At 47.5% G+C, this 15,773-nt stretch overlaps 3 protein-coding genes across 13 annotated transcripts in view; 2 read left to right on the plus strand and 1 right to left on the minus strand.

Annotated features, from left to right (window-relative positions):
- The window catches only part of LOC135388360 (uncharacterized), a 60,949-nt gene extending 52,949 nt beyond the window's left edge, over positions 1-8,000 (minus strand). Inside the window, exon 1 of one of the 2 annotated variants that reach the window (XM_064617872.1) lies at positions 7,943-8,000. The gene's annotated coding sequence lies outside the window, so the exon portion shown is untranslated. The remainder of the gene's footprint in view (positions 1-7,942) is intronic. The other variant, XM_064617873.1, reaches the window with a different exon arrangement.
- Positions 5,238-6,176, plus strand: LOC135389252 (uncharacterized). Its single transcript, XM_064619317.1, has one exon. It carries the CDS (start codon positions 5,238-5,240, stop codon positions 6,174-6,176), a length of 939 nt encoding a protein of 312 aa, XP_064475387.1.
- Positions 8,001-8,337: 337 nt separating the features above from the next.
- LOC135388358 (uncharacterized) overlaps positions 8,338-15,773 on the plus strand; it is a 43,897-nt gene continuing 36,461 nt past the window's right edge. For 2 of the 10 annotated variants that reach the window (XR_010421336.1, XR_010421337.1), the window contains exons 1-2: positions 8,351-8,648; positions 10,432-10,533. The gene's annotated coding sequence lies outside the window, so the exon portion shown is untranslated. Of the gene's footprint in view, positions 8,649-8,720; positions 8,739-10,431; positions 10,549-11,692; positions 11,870-15,773 lie in introns of those variants that run through there. The other 8 variants (XM_064617869.1, XM_064617864.1, XR_010421334.1 and 5 more) reach the window with 7 other exon arrangements.

The following is a 15,773-nucleotide window of genomic DNA, read 5'->3' on the forward strand; positions in this document are numbered from 1 at the left end:
GTGGAATCTTACTCGCCTTTTCGATATATCATAACATTTTGTAAACTTGCCAACTAAAATATCGTACATTTGCAAGTGCGTACAATCTTTGAAATAATAATAATAATAATAATAATAATAATAATAATAATAATAATAATAATAATAATAATAATAATAATAATAATAATAATAATAATAATAATAATAATAATAATAATAATAATAATAATAATAATAATAATAATAATAATAATAATAATAATAATAATAATAATAATAATAATAATCAGGCATAGCCGCGTGATTCGATCTCAACTCAGGCAGTGTGGTCAGGACACCATCACCGATTTCCTTTGGAAATATATATGTTGGACCGCCAGACGCATACACACAGGAGCAATAAATATTTTGGGTCTACGTGTTGTGGCCCGCCAGAAAAAAAAAAGAAAAAGAAATCCCAAAGAAATTGTTTCGGCGGCGGAGCTTTCTGACGGAGCGACTTTAACATTTTATTCTTCACCATCGGACAGTCCCAAACTATAGATTTTTTGCGCAAAATGTCAGATACAATGGCTTTCACAGTGCGTAAACAGCATGGGTCAATTCTATTTTGACCTTCAATTAAAAATCGCCAAAGTTGCAAAAAAAAAACATTTTTGTCGTATTTGTTTTTGCGCAGTATTCCTCCTCTACAATCCACTGATATATATGAGGTACCGGTGCGCAGGTCGAAGCGTGCTCTTTAAATTGATGTCAAATTTACATGTCTGTACATTGCCCCCTTTCGGCAAGGCAGTGTAGACTGTAGAGTACAGCTTTGTTCTCAAAATTGAGTTTTTCGTTTGGACTATGGTTTCACGAAAACCCCACCTCCGATTTCCATCGTATTTTCTAGTTATACTATAGCCCAGGCTATTACCTACATGTGTCCGCAAAACGGAAGGTTCCCTTTCAGCATAAGTCGGGATAGCACGCAACAAACGTGGAGTGCGGAGTACACGATGTACATCTCGACCCGGAGAACCATGCCTAACGGGATCAGTCACAGCAGAAGGCGTCTGCTGTTGCCTCTGTTGCCGACGTCTCCGGCCTCGACTGACAGAGCTCAGGATGCAGACTTACCTCAAATCCCATCCTATCAATCTATTTGGAGTCTTTCTGTCTCGTTTTTCCCATCGTCGAATCTCAATGCCGTTCACGTGAAGTTCAGCGACGTTTGGAGTCGGTGGCTTGCGTTTCCGGCATGAACACTAAGCACACAGTATGGATCGCGTGTACTGTGCCGAGTATGCGGTGCTATGGTAACCATCTTAAGCCAAAAAAAAAAAAAATCGAGAGAATTACGCGTTTTATATTAGAAGCAAGTTCTCTAGGAATACACCGGGCCTCAAAGAAGGAAGAATAGAAGGCAGTGCGAATGGCCGTCGGGATCCAGTCTTGCCACATGTGGACGAAAAAACGGATGGAGGTGGGCGGGTGCTCTTTAAAGCAGGGTGTCGAACCGCAAAAAATACGGGTTCGGTTCGGGTTCGGGTTCGCGTTGTTTTGATTTCGTTCCGGTTCAGTTCCGGTTCGGCCAGGCCAGAAATCGAACCGGTTCGCAAACCGGTTCGCAGCCCCGAACCGGTTCGCGAACCGGTTCAACGCTTCTGTTATATATGTTCCATAAAACTGCTTTTATCAGGAAATGCGTGGCTAATAGTATACTGCTGTTGTCTGCATTGACGTCTCTAGCGGTGAGCTAGCCCTTTAGTGAGAGAAATGAGAAATGGATGAACACTTATTGCAACTAGAGTTCACGCTGTTGAAGCGGTGTAGTCCTGCTACTTTCTGTTCCCAAAATATCTTTTTTCACACGCACAGTGCCAGCAAGATACACTTAAAGGAAGCCTAATGAGATGGACAGCGTAACATAGACGACAGTACTTGCCGGCACACTGCCTTCATAGCGTGAATCGATCTGAAACCGTACTGAAGCATGTCGAAAATAAGCCTGCAAGCCTTACTCTGTCCGAGCTCACAGCAGTGTACTTGTTAATCCACAACACAACGGCAATGTGTCACGACGACACAACTGCGCTACCAATAAGCAGAACTACATTTACTTTTCAAAGCACGACCAATCAAACAGGCACCGTTCTGCGTACGCTCCTTCTCCAGTTCTCATGTTTCTGACTTGTTTAATTTGTGCAGCTCACGTGTAAAGGGAAATCTTGGGCGCTTATTTGATCACATATTCGTCCTGTAGAGCTATATAACTGGCCTACTCCATTCGTGTTTCATTCGTCCGCGTGGCACCTGGTCTCTGAAGAGTAGACGCCGCACCGCGTGCGTGGAGCGCTAGCCGCGGCACTCACAAGGACAACTGCGCTTCAACATGTTAAAAAGACGCTGAAAGTATACTTACTATACGTCGTCGTCTGACTGCTAGGTGAACATTTCTGAAATTTATGATATAGGCGCGTGATGATGATACCAATGTGTCTTCGTTCGGGGATAGAGAGGAACTCTTATGCTGACTTCTTTTATGTCCGAACCGTTTTGTTGCGAACCGGTTACCGCTATTATTTTTTACGGTTCTGCTCCGGTTCGGGTTCAACAGTGTCATGAAAATTTCGGTTCGGGTTCGGGTTCGGTTCCGGCAAAAATAACGGTTCGGGTACGGTTTTCGGTTCGGGTTCGGGTTCGGTTCGACACCCTGCTTTAAAGTGATGTCAAATTTGCATGTCTGTACCTTGCCCCCTTTCGGCAACGCAGTGTAGACTTAGAGTTCAAGGTAACTCGTTACTGTAATTAAGTTCTTTTTTTTCTTTGTAACTTGTGTGGTGGGCAGGAGAGGAAGAGGACAATAAAGTGTCGCTCGAGCAGTCATGGTTCGCAGACGACTGGAAGGCGGCCCTCAGGGACATGCCACAGTGGCTGACTAGGCGGTGGCGCAAGTCAGACACCCCGCAGCTAGTGTTCACCCAGCGCTTACTGACGCCGTTAGGGGTATCGCTGACTGATATCTCCTCACATGGTTCCCCCCGGCCGAGCCCTTTGGTGCTCTCCGCTGACGCCTTCCAACCCGTCGTCACCTCCGCCAATCCGGCCAGGTTGGAAGCCCTCCTCTCCGGCCATATCAACCGTTTTCCTCACCACCTAGCGGTTGCAACCGATGCGTCCGTTTCGGAGGAGCGGGCTGGCGTAGGCATAGTCTGCCCTCGCTTTGACGCCAAAATACCTGTCCGCCTGCCTAAGTACACCCCAGCCTTCGAAAGTGAGTTTCTCGCCATTGCCCTTGCGGTAAGGATGGTCCCTGGTCCCTTCTGTCCTAGTCCTGTCTGACTGTTTGTCCGTTATCTCTTCTCTCTCTAACCCGTCAAGCCCGCAGCAGCAGCTCTTCGCCTCCCTTGCTCCGTCTCACGTCTCAGAGATTGTGCTCACCTGGATACCGGGGCACCGTGGTCTCTCGCTCAACGAGGCGGCAGACAGCCTAGCCAAGGCGTCACTCTCTGGCCCGATGCTCACTGTTCTCCCCCCTCTGGCTGACGTTGCTAAAGCCAGGTATCGGAGGTTCTTGCAGCTCACTGGGTTCCGCCTTGTTCCCCCCCCCCCCCCCCGATACGCCCACCTCTCCTACTCATGGCAGCCCCACTGCTGCGCTTCTCGCCACATCGAGGTGCTCCTTACACGCCTCCAGTGCCTTGCCCTCCCTCTCGACTTTTATCTACACCGAACTGGAGTCTCCAATTAGCCGGCGTGCTCGCACGGTGGTCAGGACGAGACTGTGGAGCACTTCCTTCTCTACTGCCACCGCTTCGATCGCCTTCGTCAAGACTACCTGGTTCGCCCTCTGGCCAGAGCAGGTGCCCCTCTCCGCCTGACCTCCATTCTATCATTTGGGGCTTCTCATTTGGGGAGGTGGAGCTGGGCCGTAGCGTCTAATGTGGCTGCTTTTCTCACTCTATCTGATCGCTTATAGTTTTGTGTGATACTGGCTGCCGCTCACTCTGCTTCCCATCGTGCCCTCCGCGCTAGGGTAGACAGTAGGATCAGTTCGTTTTAGGTAGGATTCGTTAGGGTGTTGGTCTGAGCGCGCTCCGCGTGTTACGTCACGACTAGCCCTGGCTAATCGCCCTTAGTGGCTAACGGCCATTGATCTGAGCTGGAAGAAGAAGAAGACTGGAAGGTGGCCAAGGTGGTCATCGTTAAGAAAATTCGCCTCACCTTTTCTCTTGCGCTTAACTTCACGGCTATCCTCCGCGAATCCCATACCTATCGTTAGTCCGACAAGCCTCAACCTCCTCCTCCTCCTCCTCACATATATAGCTAGCGTTCAGGAAAATCCACGCCTATGATCCTCATCCGGTACTGGCCAATCGCCCTTAGTGGATAACGGCCATTTCCCCGAGGATGAAGAAGAAGAAGAAGAAGATCCGTCCAATTGCCCTGACCTCAGTCCTCTGCAAGACCATCGAGCGCATTCTGCATCGCCGTCTTTCTTCTTTATTGGAGAATACTGCTTCTCTTAATGGCAGCCAGATTGGGTTTCGCCACCGCTGTTCAATTTGGATGGCCCACGCGAACCTTGAAAGCCAGATTTGCTTTGCACATGAGAAGGGGGAATTGTCCGCTCTGGTAGCCCTAGATATTGCCAAGGCCTACGATAGCGTGGAGCAATGCATCCTCCTTCAGTGCATGGCTTCCCTCAACATCCCCCCGTATGTCATCTTGTGGGTTAGCAAGTTCCTCTCCGGACGTTCGTTTTTCTGCTGTAATGGCCGTTTTACATCTTCGTCGCACCAACGCGCAAGGAGGCGTTGGTCGCACACTCAGCTCAGGAGTCTCCCTCAGGGATCTGTCTTGTCCCCTTTGCTGTTTAACATCTTGATGAGCTCCCTGCCTCTGAAGCCAGACATTCTTATCATGACTTATGCGGATGATATTGCCTTCTTGGCCTCTTCCACCTCTCTCTATGCGCTGTACGAGGTGCTCCAAGCATACCTCTCTGCTCTATCCGCCTGGATGTGTTTGTAGCATCTTCGCCGCCTAAAGACGACGAGCGCCCAGCTCGCTAGAGTGAGCGACGATGAGCGCTCAGCTGACCTGAGCGCGAGCGCTTGGAATTAAAATCACTTTCAGTTCTGACACAGAACTAGCTGGTTGTCGGCTCTTTCTTCCGTGGCACCTTTGCCACATTTCTGGTGACCCGCGTTTGGACCTACGCGCTTCTGAGCTAATGGATCCACCCACTGGGGCAGTCCCCATCTCCCATGACTGACCCATCGGCTGGGGACCGTGCCTTGCGCGCAGAGGATCCTGTGATCTCGACGGCTGCTACGCCCCTCCGCCTCCCTCCCTTTTGGCGACAAAACCCTCGTTCCTGGTTCCGGCAAGTGGAGGCCCAGTTTCATCTGCGGCATATCCAATCTCAGCAGTCAAAATATTTTCACATCCTTGCTGGCCTCCCTCCGGAAATCGCGGCGGAGTTGGATGACATGCTCGCTACGGTTCTTGTTGAACGCGCCTATGACGTTCTGAAGGCCGCCATCTTGGAGCGAATGGAGGTGTCTGAACGCGCGCGACTCCAACAGCTGCTTAACGAGGAGGACTTGGGCGACAGGAAGCCTTCGCAAATGTTGCACCGGATGAGACAACTTCTCGGTGACTCTTCAACTGAAGCGCATCTGAACCTCAGTACCCGCAACGACTCAACTGAAGCGAAGACTCTTTTGCGTGAGCTGTTTCTCCAGAGGCTCCCCCAGGCAATGCGAATGGTTTTGGCTGGCTCTGAGGACCTAACGTTGGACAGGCTGGCTTCGTTGGCAGACCGAATTGCCGACTACTCCGCACCTCAGCAACAGCCACCTACTCTTGCTGCGACTACGACGTCCCAAGCCTCGCGATTAGATCGGCTCGAACAACGCCTGGAGCAACTTACGGACGCCTTGCAGTCCCTTACTACTTCCCATCGCCCAAGGCTTCGTCGCCGTTCTGCTTCGAGACCCTCATTGCGCCGCCCTCCTTCGCCCGCTGCCCCAACACCTCCCGATGCCACCCAGACGGGGGCTCGTCTCTGCTGGTACCACCACCGCTTTCGCCATCGTGCCCAGCACTGTATCCCTCACTGTATCCTGCCCCCCAATGAAAGAAAAGTTGGACCGAAGGTCGCGTCCTCTTCAGGGACCATTGTAATCCCCTCAAGACCGTGACTTTCTGGTGCGACCTTGTTCGCCACTAGCTTTGAACGTTGTTCAACTCTACCAAACTCGTGGCGCTGTCGAACATTATGACGTCATTTGTTTACAAACAGGTAGAGGTCTATTCACCGCACTTTTTTTTTTACCCTGGCACATGCATTGACTACCATGTGATTGTTTTTTTTTTTTTTGTGACGGTCAGGCTAAAGGGAGACTCTCAGCACTCCAAAGTAATATCACGTTGTTTCGTCATATTCGCGTATCAGAAAAACTATCGTAATTATAAGAAATGTGAATTTGAATGCCACGGTTGTATGGACCTGTTCTTTGCCCAGAGTTCACAGTTTACAGTGGCTTGTGAGTTTCGTTAGAAGCTCAGAAAAAAAATCATACGTAAAATAGGGTTGGCGTCATTTAGCGGAACTTGAGGGGACTGTATACTCGAGACCGTTAGTAATTGGACTTCAGAATTTCTGGAGAGTCCACTCATTATTATTTTAATTTTTTCATGAAGATCTAAGGTGGTCGGAGCGACGCCCTCAGGACATCTGGTGTGGAATGACCCATGTACAGGGTGGGTCAATAGTTCAATAGTTCAATAGTTTATTGAAAACATCAAAAACGTACATATAAGCAAATAAAGGACCGAGAGGGCAGGCCCTGTAAATCGGTCCTTATAAATAATCAGTGATGCATAAAATGAACGTGTGGGGAAACATTATTACACGTAAAAATTACATTCATCGTTACATAAGACAGCACTACATGCTATTAACATATTATTATACATATTACAATGCTGTTATAAGAAGAAAAAAAAAAGAAAAAATGGGAAAAAAAGAAAAAAAAGAAAACATGTCAGTGTCAGCTAAGGATTAACACAAGGAAATGTGAACAGTAGACCGGACTAGTCTCATTGTCAGGACCCGTGACGGATGTACTATGTGTCGCGAAAATACATTTTACAATGGCGTTTAAATAATTGGAAGCTACCTAACGAGCGTATGGAAATCGGAAGACTATTCCAAAGGCGAGCACCGAAGGATGAAGGGTCAGCCATATTTATGTTCGCCTGTGACGCTATATGTACTTGAGAGGCAGAGTTCCGCCACCACACAGTAAATAATTTGTGCCAAAGAAATGTATGAAAAAATCATGGTTGCCATGCATCACTAAAAAATAAATACGACCACTCAAACTTTCGTCTTCGCGCATTACCTATGCGCTAGTACCGATGGATTGAGGCTAAAGTTTGCGTGGTCGTATTTATTTTGCTACACAGTGCTTCGTTACCACAATTTTTTCGTAGGTTTTTCTCGCATAAATGTATTACTATGAGGCAGCGGAAGTCTGTGCGTCAACGAGGTATTGATCAAGGAAGCATCACGTCACGCACGAAAATGTATGTGACTGACCGTTTAGAGCACCCACCCTGTACGAATGAACGTAATCTTGATAGAACAACATCATGTTTCATTCCTATTGTCTATTCTAGGTTCAACAGGTGCTCCGTTTTGTGCGTTCAATGGAGCTAGAGGAAAGTGGAAAACAGAAAAAAGAGAAAGGAAGAAGACGCGTACAGGTCACGGCCCACGTGGTTTCGTTTAACTGTCTCATCGCGCTTTTTGCCGTACCCATTCTACAGGAGGTGAACATCGCCACGCCGCAGACAAAGTCGCTGGGTGCTCATCGCCGAAAGAAGGAAGAAAGGAAAAGAAAGGGCAAACATAGCAGAGCAGCAGCGGCGAGAACAGCGAGAACAGGTCCCCCAAACTCACCTCGGAAAAGCGTGCAACGAAGAAGGCCGCCACTAGATACCCCGCTGTTGCCGTTCCGGATCACTTCAGCCCGCTAAGTTTAGCGGCAAAATGTTTTTGTTGTTTCTGCGAATGAATCTAGTCTTTATATGTCCAAATAAGACGCGTATAACAACTTTCTCTGTCGTGTTTCACTTTTTGGCCCCGTTTTTAAACGTGTTCAGCGATCGGAAGGATCTAGTGCACGGCTGCGTGCATCACATAGCGTACCTGTCGTACCAGGCGCCGCAGGCGCTGCAGTCGTCCATTTCTCCTTCGGTGACTTGGCCTGGCTTGGACTGTGCTTGAACTGGATCTTTAGCGCGCTACAATCCACGCAAGCCAACGTCTGGTAACAATGGGGTATCTAAGGGCGGCCTCCGGCATTGCACGCATCGGGATAGGAACAAATACATGGGAAAATGGCGACCTTGGGGGACCTGAGCGAGAAGCAGATGACACTGGTGCCACCTAGAGTGACACCTTTCATCCTTTCATCTTCCGACGTGAGATTTCCCTCTCTCTCACACTACGTCGTCCTTCTGCCTTCTGTCGTTTCTGTGATGTGTTCGAACTTCATGGATTGAAAAGCGGCATCCAACTTGTTGTTAGCACCTTAGCTGCCTTACCACTTTATGCCTATTTGTGCTCGTGTCCCATTCGCTTGCAACGCATCAGCAATCTAAACGTAAGTGGCAAGTTGTGAAGCCAGGTGGAACATTTCATACCGTAGCCGCGGTACTTTTGGTAGAAGCGCAACCACGCAAGTTCGATTTCAGTTAAGTGTGAGAGGCGTTGATGTAAAGAGTTCAGAAAATATGTTCTTGACTTCCTCCTCCTCTGTTTGAATATCTATGGGGTGCTCTTTTTCGTTTTGTTTAAATCTTTCAAAGCCGATACATTATGCACTTAGATGTTCGTGTGACCCTGTCCGAAGGCATGCCATGCCGTGTGCAGGCTCACCTGTCAATTTTCATAATTAGGTACAGTACTAGAAAACCGCCCTTGTTTTAGTCAAAGGTGTAGTATATGTAAAATTGTTTTTTGGTTTCCTGACAGTATGACATACTTTATGTGTTGATGTTTGAATTGACCGCTATCGGCCTGTAGTGCTTGACGCCGCGATGTGACTCGGAACGTCAAGCTTCTTTCCGGTTTGTGCGTTGTGCAAATCAAAGCACAACCTCAACAGCACGACAAGCCTTTGCATTCGCTAGCTCGCGTTCCCCGATAATTAAGGTGCCATAAACACTTCCGCGCAAAATATGCGGAACAATGATAAATGTGAGTAATGATCATCAGCTGACACGAGTGTAGAAAGCTGGCAAATTTTTGAAGCAGGTCGACGACCATATGGTACCAACACAAAGTTTAATACTGCATTTTGCACCATGTTCTCAGAGACCTATCACCTGTGACACCGAATGAGAATGCTTCATTCATGGCATACCATGCATGCACTAATGTTGATGCAGAACAGTGGCATAGCCAGAAAAATACTTTGAGAGGTGTTGTATGGGAGATTTACACTGGGGGAGAGGATTTCACTCTCGTTTTTGCTCACCCAAATGCACAACCAGAAGTACCATTCCATGGGATTTTGCCACGTTTAGCCATAGTATGCGAGCGTGCTTACATACCAGCACCGCCTTGCGTCGGCGCTGGGGTGGAGACTACGGGGCCCTGGTACACGAGTTCGTCCACTCGACGGGGACTCTCACCTCTTTGGTCATCTACACTGCAGGCACTTCAGCAATAAGGAAATTGGTATACCAGTAAAAATATCAGTGTGTCTCTGGAGTATTTGCATCAAACACAAACACATTGCCGAATCTTTCCTCAGCACCATGAAACAAACAAATGAAAATTTGTGTGATAACACATGTCATAGTGAACACAATGCTCAGAGGAAACATGGGTGAGCCTACAGTGCTTCGATACACCTCAAAGTAATCCTCCTCATAATGTGCCCTGCATTTAGATAACGCACACACACGGTGTTGTGCCTGTTGGGCGAGAGCACTAGGTGACACTGCACAGCAGGTGGTACACCCTACTAGGCTACTACTCAGATTCCCCGGACCTCATCCTGTCGAGAGGAGGTGCTCATGTACCATGGCCCTGGAGTCTCCAGCACAGCATCGATGCAAGCAGGCCATGCACTCCCACGCTACGGTTAAGCATGGCAACGCCTGTACAGTGCTGGGCAGAAGTTCACGGAACACGCATTGGCGGATTCCTTCCTCAGAGTGACGCCCTAGCAGCGAATGGGGGCAGACCTGCAGACATGTGCCTGGGCAACCCAGTCGCCTGTTTGAAAGTCCGTGTGGTACCATTCGCTGCTAGCGTGTCACTCTGAGGAAGGAATCCGCCAGTGCATGTTCCATGAACTTTTGTCCAGCACTGTACAAACAACGGTTTGTGTCACACCCAATGCTGCTGCATGTTTGACCTTTTCTCTTGCAATGCAGCACTTCCCCTTGCATCAAGGTCGTGCCTATGTCCTGGCGTCTGCCAAAACGGTACTTCTCAAGATTTTTATGAACAATCCAAAGGCTACATCCCGACATTAGGTACGAGTGCGCAAGGTGAGATTTCATCGTGCCGTGCTGCTGAAAGCACAAGTAATGTGCATGTCACACCGCTGTTGCTTGCATGTGGCTATATCTCAGTGCACTGTGCAGACATCTGTGGCCACAGGACAAATCGCACATATTTCAGAAGTAAGGCACGGGCATTCCGAGAACTTTTTCCAGGGGAGGGCAAAGGGATTCCAAGGGGGTGCAAAGCATGTATGTAGTTGACACTAGATAATAGAATGACAACATCCGATGCCTTTGATATCTAGAGGATCTGGTAGGTAAGGTCCAGATTATTCTTGCAATCTCCCGGTAGTTGTGGTGGACAAATGTAAAATATAGTTACAGTAGACCGTCGTCACAGCGAGGTCAACGGGGCCACGGGAAAAAGTTTATACCAGCTGTAATTTGATGAAAGCGGACGTGAAACATCACGGGAGTCTTAAGTAGCGCAGAAGTTGTTTTTAACACCGTGTTTTCTTCCTCTAAAACTGATGAGTAGGCCAGTAAGATGCACCGTGCGAAGTAATTCGCACCACAGAGTCACAATTATCGCAGAAGTTGCGGCAAGAAGCAGCCATGTGCAACGGCGGTGGAAAGCAGTACCAGCCTGTGATCTGCCTGGGACCTCGCGCTGATTGGTCCAGAAAAATGTTGTCTGCTATTCACCTGTTCGGGGTTCCGAAAAAGCGTTACTCCTTGCTCGGTCATTATTCGCTAGCTCCTTCTATCCCCAATTCTCCGGGAGAACTGGCAAAACTGGTTTACGGCAGCAAAGGGACTGGGCGTTGGGTTCCACTGACGGGCGAACCAGAACGAGTTCCCGCTGTAACGTCATCGGTGACATGGCATCGTACCTTCTCCTTGTTATACCCGGAGTGGCGAGTTAAGGGTGAACGCATATAGCTACGTTTATGTGAGTTTTTTTTTCTGGGAAACAAATTGCGCACATCAGAACTTTTCGCCCGATTCGGTAAAATGACACACACACTTTCATCGGATGTCTTAATCTGAAAATTTTTGGGATGGCCCTCTGTACACCTTTAAAGGGACTCTAAGGGGGTTGGTGCTTTGTGAGTCTGTGAGGAGCGTTTACTTAATGTACTCAATGGGTGTGAAAATATGCTGCAAAATTGTTTATCTCATATTGCAGTATGTACCAAAAAAGGTGACATGTCTCCTGACTATGCTAGAGCGTGTTGCAGACTGTTTCTCAGCAACGGGAGGTCAGGGTATTTCTTGGGCTTACAACACGAACGGACAGCACAGATACAGCATTCAGCTTCAGCTGACCCTACTGAGGCTGCCCCCAAAATCTTTCCGAAGAAAGGTGACCTCATTGAATGTGTTCAGTAGGTGTTCCGTGGCCTGAGTGTTTCAAACTCCACTCGCTTAACGCGACGCAAGCACCACTCGCGCACATGGGAATGTGAGCCGCTTTTCACAGTCCCGTTCCATTTGGGCGCATGGAAGCGGACGACAAGCGTCTGGGTGCTTCAGATTTTCCGTGATGTATACTTAGGGTTCTTCGTTTTTGGGTTTTGTGACTTTTTAAATTCGGGAGGGAAAAATCGGGTGCTATTTACACAGGAGAATTCGGGGAGAAATCAGGCGCTATGATCTCTGTTTGATATGTCACCGGGTAATTTTCGGGTGAAGCGAAAGGCATACGAAAGAAGCCACTGCTGTGACACTGGGACAAAACAACAAGAATCTTTATATTTCCCCTCAGAACTGGGGTAGTGAATGACACGGTATTCAAACGTTTGTCCGAGCTCACAAAAGCTCTTCTTTGACTTCTGCAGGAGGGGAATATAAAAGGAGGATAAATGTCATAAATAGTCATAAATAGCTCTCTCTGCTGATATTGTGATTCACTTTTCCGACGGTTTACCAAGAATGACAAGTTAAAGGACCTCAAGGATTTCTGGTAGATATCGGGTTTTACCCGAGTTCCGTAAAATTTGTTTGGGGGGAACTATCGTGAAAAATCTGGTTTAACCTGAAAACGAAGACCCTGCATATACTTAGTAACTGTTGTCACACTTTTTTAGTAGTGGACAATTTCCACGCAGATGTCGGGGGTTATTTGTGGGAAATTCATTGCTGTAATGCAGACATCTTCACATTAAACAGCTCCTATGGTGTCCGTAATACCCGTGGGACACGGACAGAAAAAAATGACATAGCATATAACGTCAATCGGGTCCCGAATGCGATAGTCGTGCTACACGTCAGGTTGGAATGACACTAAAGGCTATGATGTCAATGCGGGTTTCACATTAGCCACATAAGAGATGCGATACTTGCAGAGCATTCAAAGAGATTGGAAGTACCCGTGATAGCCCACAAAAGGAGAAAACTTGCTTTATTTCATAATCAATAGCCGTTGTCGTTTTGCCTGTCAGAATGGAGGTCTATGCCAAAAGCAAATATGCAAAGAAGCAATTTTGCAAGTGATTTTTCTGAATATCACGCTTGTTTTCGTGTAATTTATGAAATAATTGCGCAGTACAGAGCAGCTCTGTGGAAGTCCTAAATTGCCCTTGTGGTCAGACAATGGGAGCAAGGGTGCGCAAGAGTTGCGGCGATCTCATTACGCGGAAAATGTCATTCCGACAATGCCATTGGCCAATGCCACGAACGCTGCACGAATGACAGTAATACTTGACTCAGTACCCACTTAATGTCATTTTTCTTGCCTGTGTAGCGAGGGTATTACAAGTCCCATCTTTTCCATTTTGTATGCTGTTACAAGGAAAAAGTCTTTGCTACCGCTGTCGTATCCTCGAATGTTGTTATAGGTTTAAACTAAGCCTGTGGGTCCTCCGTCCGTGCACCATATGAGCAGACAACAGGAAGTGGCATCAGCAGGCGAGCAGTGAGGTACTCCAAAGTTACTTCAACTGTTCAGTGGCCACGTGTCTTATATACTCCCTATTTGAGTCCGCCAAAAGGGGTGCACCTACTTAATGCACCCATTCTCTCCAAGGGTAAGAGACTCGCTGCTCGCACTGTTGGTTGTCGTTTGCACTAGCGTTCGCCCAGCTGTTGTTTCACCAAAACCAACACACACTATTAGTCTGTCGTTGTTAGTAACAATGGGGAAACTGCGTAGACCTTGATGCCAGTCTGAAAATCCATCTTGGCCTGTTTGGAGACAGGCAGAACACAATAGGCTGAGCGAAGCACATTTTCTTGACAAAGTCTTCAAAACAAATCAGGTGCTCATTCAACTGGGCTTGTCAGCTTCGACACGGTAACCGAATTCGCTCGCCTGAGATCTCTCGACGTTTTTTTGTCTCTGGTAACGGTCCTGCTGTACACTGCCTTTTGTATTATTCTTTTTTTGGCACCCTCAGTCCTCTCACCCTCGATCCTCTCTAACAATAATTTTTACTTCCTCCTCACCACCTTCTTTGTCACCATTCTCTGATGTACTGTCGGGGCCACTGTTAACCAATCTCCCGTTTCCATGGCCTCGCTCCGATAAGTGCTCGGCTATTGGGGAGCAGTGAGAGCAGCATTGGACCGGTCTATTGTCATTTTGGGGAGGGCCGGGTGCTGGCATAGTATCATTTGTTGACTACACGTATGCAAAAAAAGAAAAATGGCTCAATCTCAGTGAAAGAAGACTGCTTATCTGAGTCATGCATGAATGATTTCCTGGGCCTCTTTCACTGTGTTTGGGCCGTTGTGCTTACCGGCGTTGTCAATGAACGGTACCATACCTGCAACCAACCACCCCCAAAGTGACGGTCGACCGGTCCACTGCTGTTTCCACTGTCCTCCGGTAGTAAGTGTTATTCGGAGCGAGGCCACGGAAACGGGAGATTGGTTAACAGTGGCCACGACAGAACCTCAGTATAAATATCTCTACCAAGTATTAGGGGCAATAAACAGGTATACGAGGCACACTTTTTTGGTATGCATTGTGATACGTTGCTGAAGGTGAACGTTTTTAAAAGACTCCAAGCCGACTGAATATTCGCTGCACTCTTTCACCCTCATGTCCAGCCCTGCGGTGTGTTGGTGACAAAAGCGACACGTCACTTTGCTGTCTCGCATCATCAGCCATTTAGAATGTGGGAAGCTTACACTGTAATTTTCTTTTAATATCGAGAGGGGAGGTCAATACTAAACATATTCTCGCTTGTCAAATCCAAGATAGCCGGTTCAAACCGTGCCAAAAGCCCTCAATATTCTATTTCTCACGTGCACTACGTTTTCAGTGCTGTATTGCTCCGTGAGGTCATTGTGATGTTCCTGCAACTGGTTCCCTTGCGAGTTGCAGCTTGTCTCAGTGTGGTCCGTCTTTGGCTAGGAGAGCGAAATCTCCCCAGCTTCAGTGCCTAGAATTCAGTGTTGCTATACGTTAGAACATGATGTGACACAGTTCCAAGGATAAAGAGAGACTGCCACGGATTATGCTCTTTGAATGTCATTGTTTCGTGTTAAAGAGGCTCCCTAGAAGCAAAAGAATTCCATATTTGGATGTCATGGGCTGCGTTCTTTCATTGACATAATAATTGGAGAATGTTCGTCAACCTGTTTTGTATTGCACCTGATGGACGAACTCCGTCTGAAAGCTTGTTTCTTAGTAAAATAAATTATTAGAATGTTTCAGTCTTTTTAAATACTAATCTTATTCACTTGCGAGTGCTAGACTTTTCCCATTTTTGCTTTCCATTGAAGTATCCATGTGGGTGTTACGAGGCTTGTGAAGTGATTGTTGTAATTGTCTCATCCGCTACATCATTACTGTAATGTTTTACTGCTGTCTGTATAGCTCTCGACCTTGCACACCTTGCTCGACCTTGCACACCTTGCATTCTGTGTCAGGGTTTCTGCTTCCTTCAGGTCTGATTTTTTTCGCCTTCACGGACAAGAATGGCGCTTTCTGCTATGGTATGTAGATTCCTGGTCACAATCTCTTGAGCTTCCTGTATCGTCTGAAAGCGGCGTCCTTTCAGCGTTGTCTTCAGTTTGGGGAAGAGGAAATGTCTGCTGGTGCCAAGTCAGGCGAATAGGGAGGGTGGGGTGTGACTGATACGCTGTGTTCGGCCAAATAATTACGGACCAAGAGTGAGGAATGTGCCGGCGCGTTGTCGTGGTGCAAGAGCCATGTTTGTTCCTTCCACAGTAATGGCCTCTTCCTGTGCACAGCATCTCGCAGACATACTGAAACTTCTTTGTGAAGCTCCTTGGTAACCATTTGACCGTGTTGCACGAAT

The sequence above is a fragment of the Ornithodoros turicata genome, chromosome 3, assembly GCF_037126465.1.
Source record: "Ornithodoros turicata isolate Travis chromosome 3, ASM3712646v1, whole genome shotgun sequence".
Lineage (NCBI taxonomy): Eukaryota > Metazoa > Arthropoda > Arachnida > Ixodida > Argasidae > Ornithodoros > Ornithodoros turicata.

What these genes read in the sequence shown, in the direction of transcription:
- LOC135389252 (XM_064619317.1), top strand. Translation starts at nt 5,238, where the DNA reads ATGACTGACCCATCGGCTGGGGACCGTGCCTTGCGCGCAGAGGATCCT.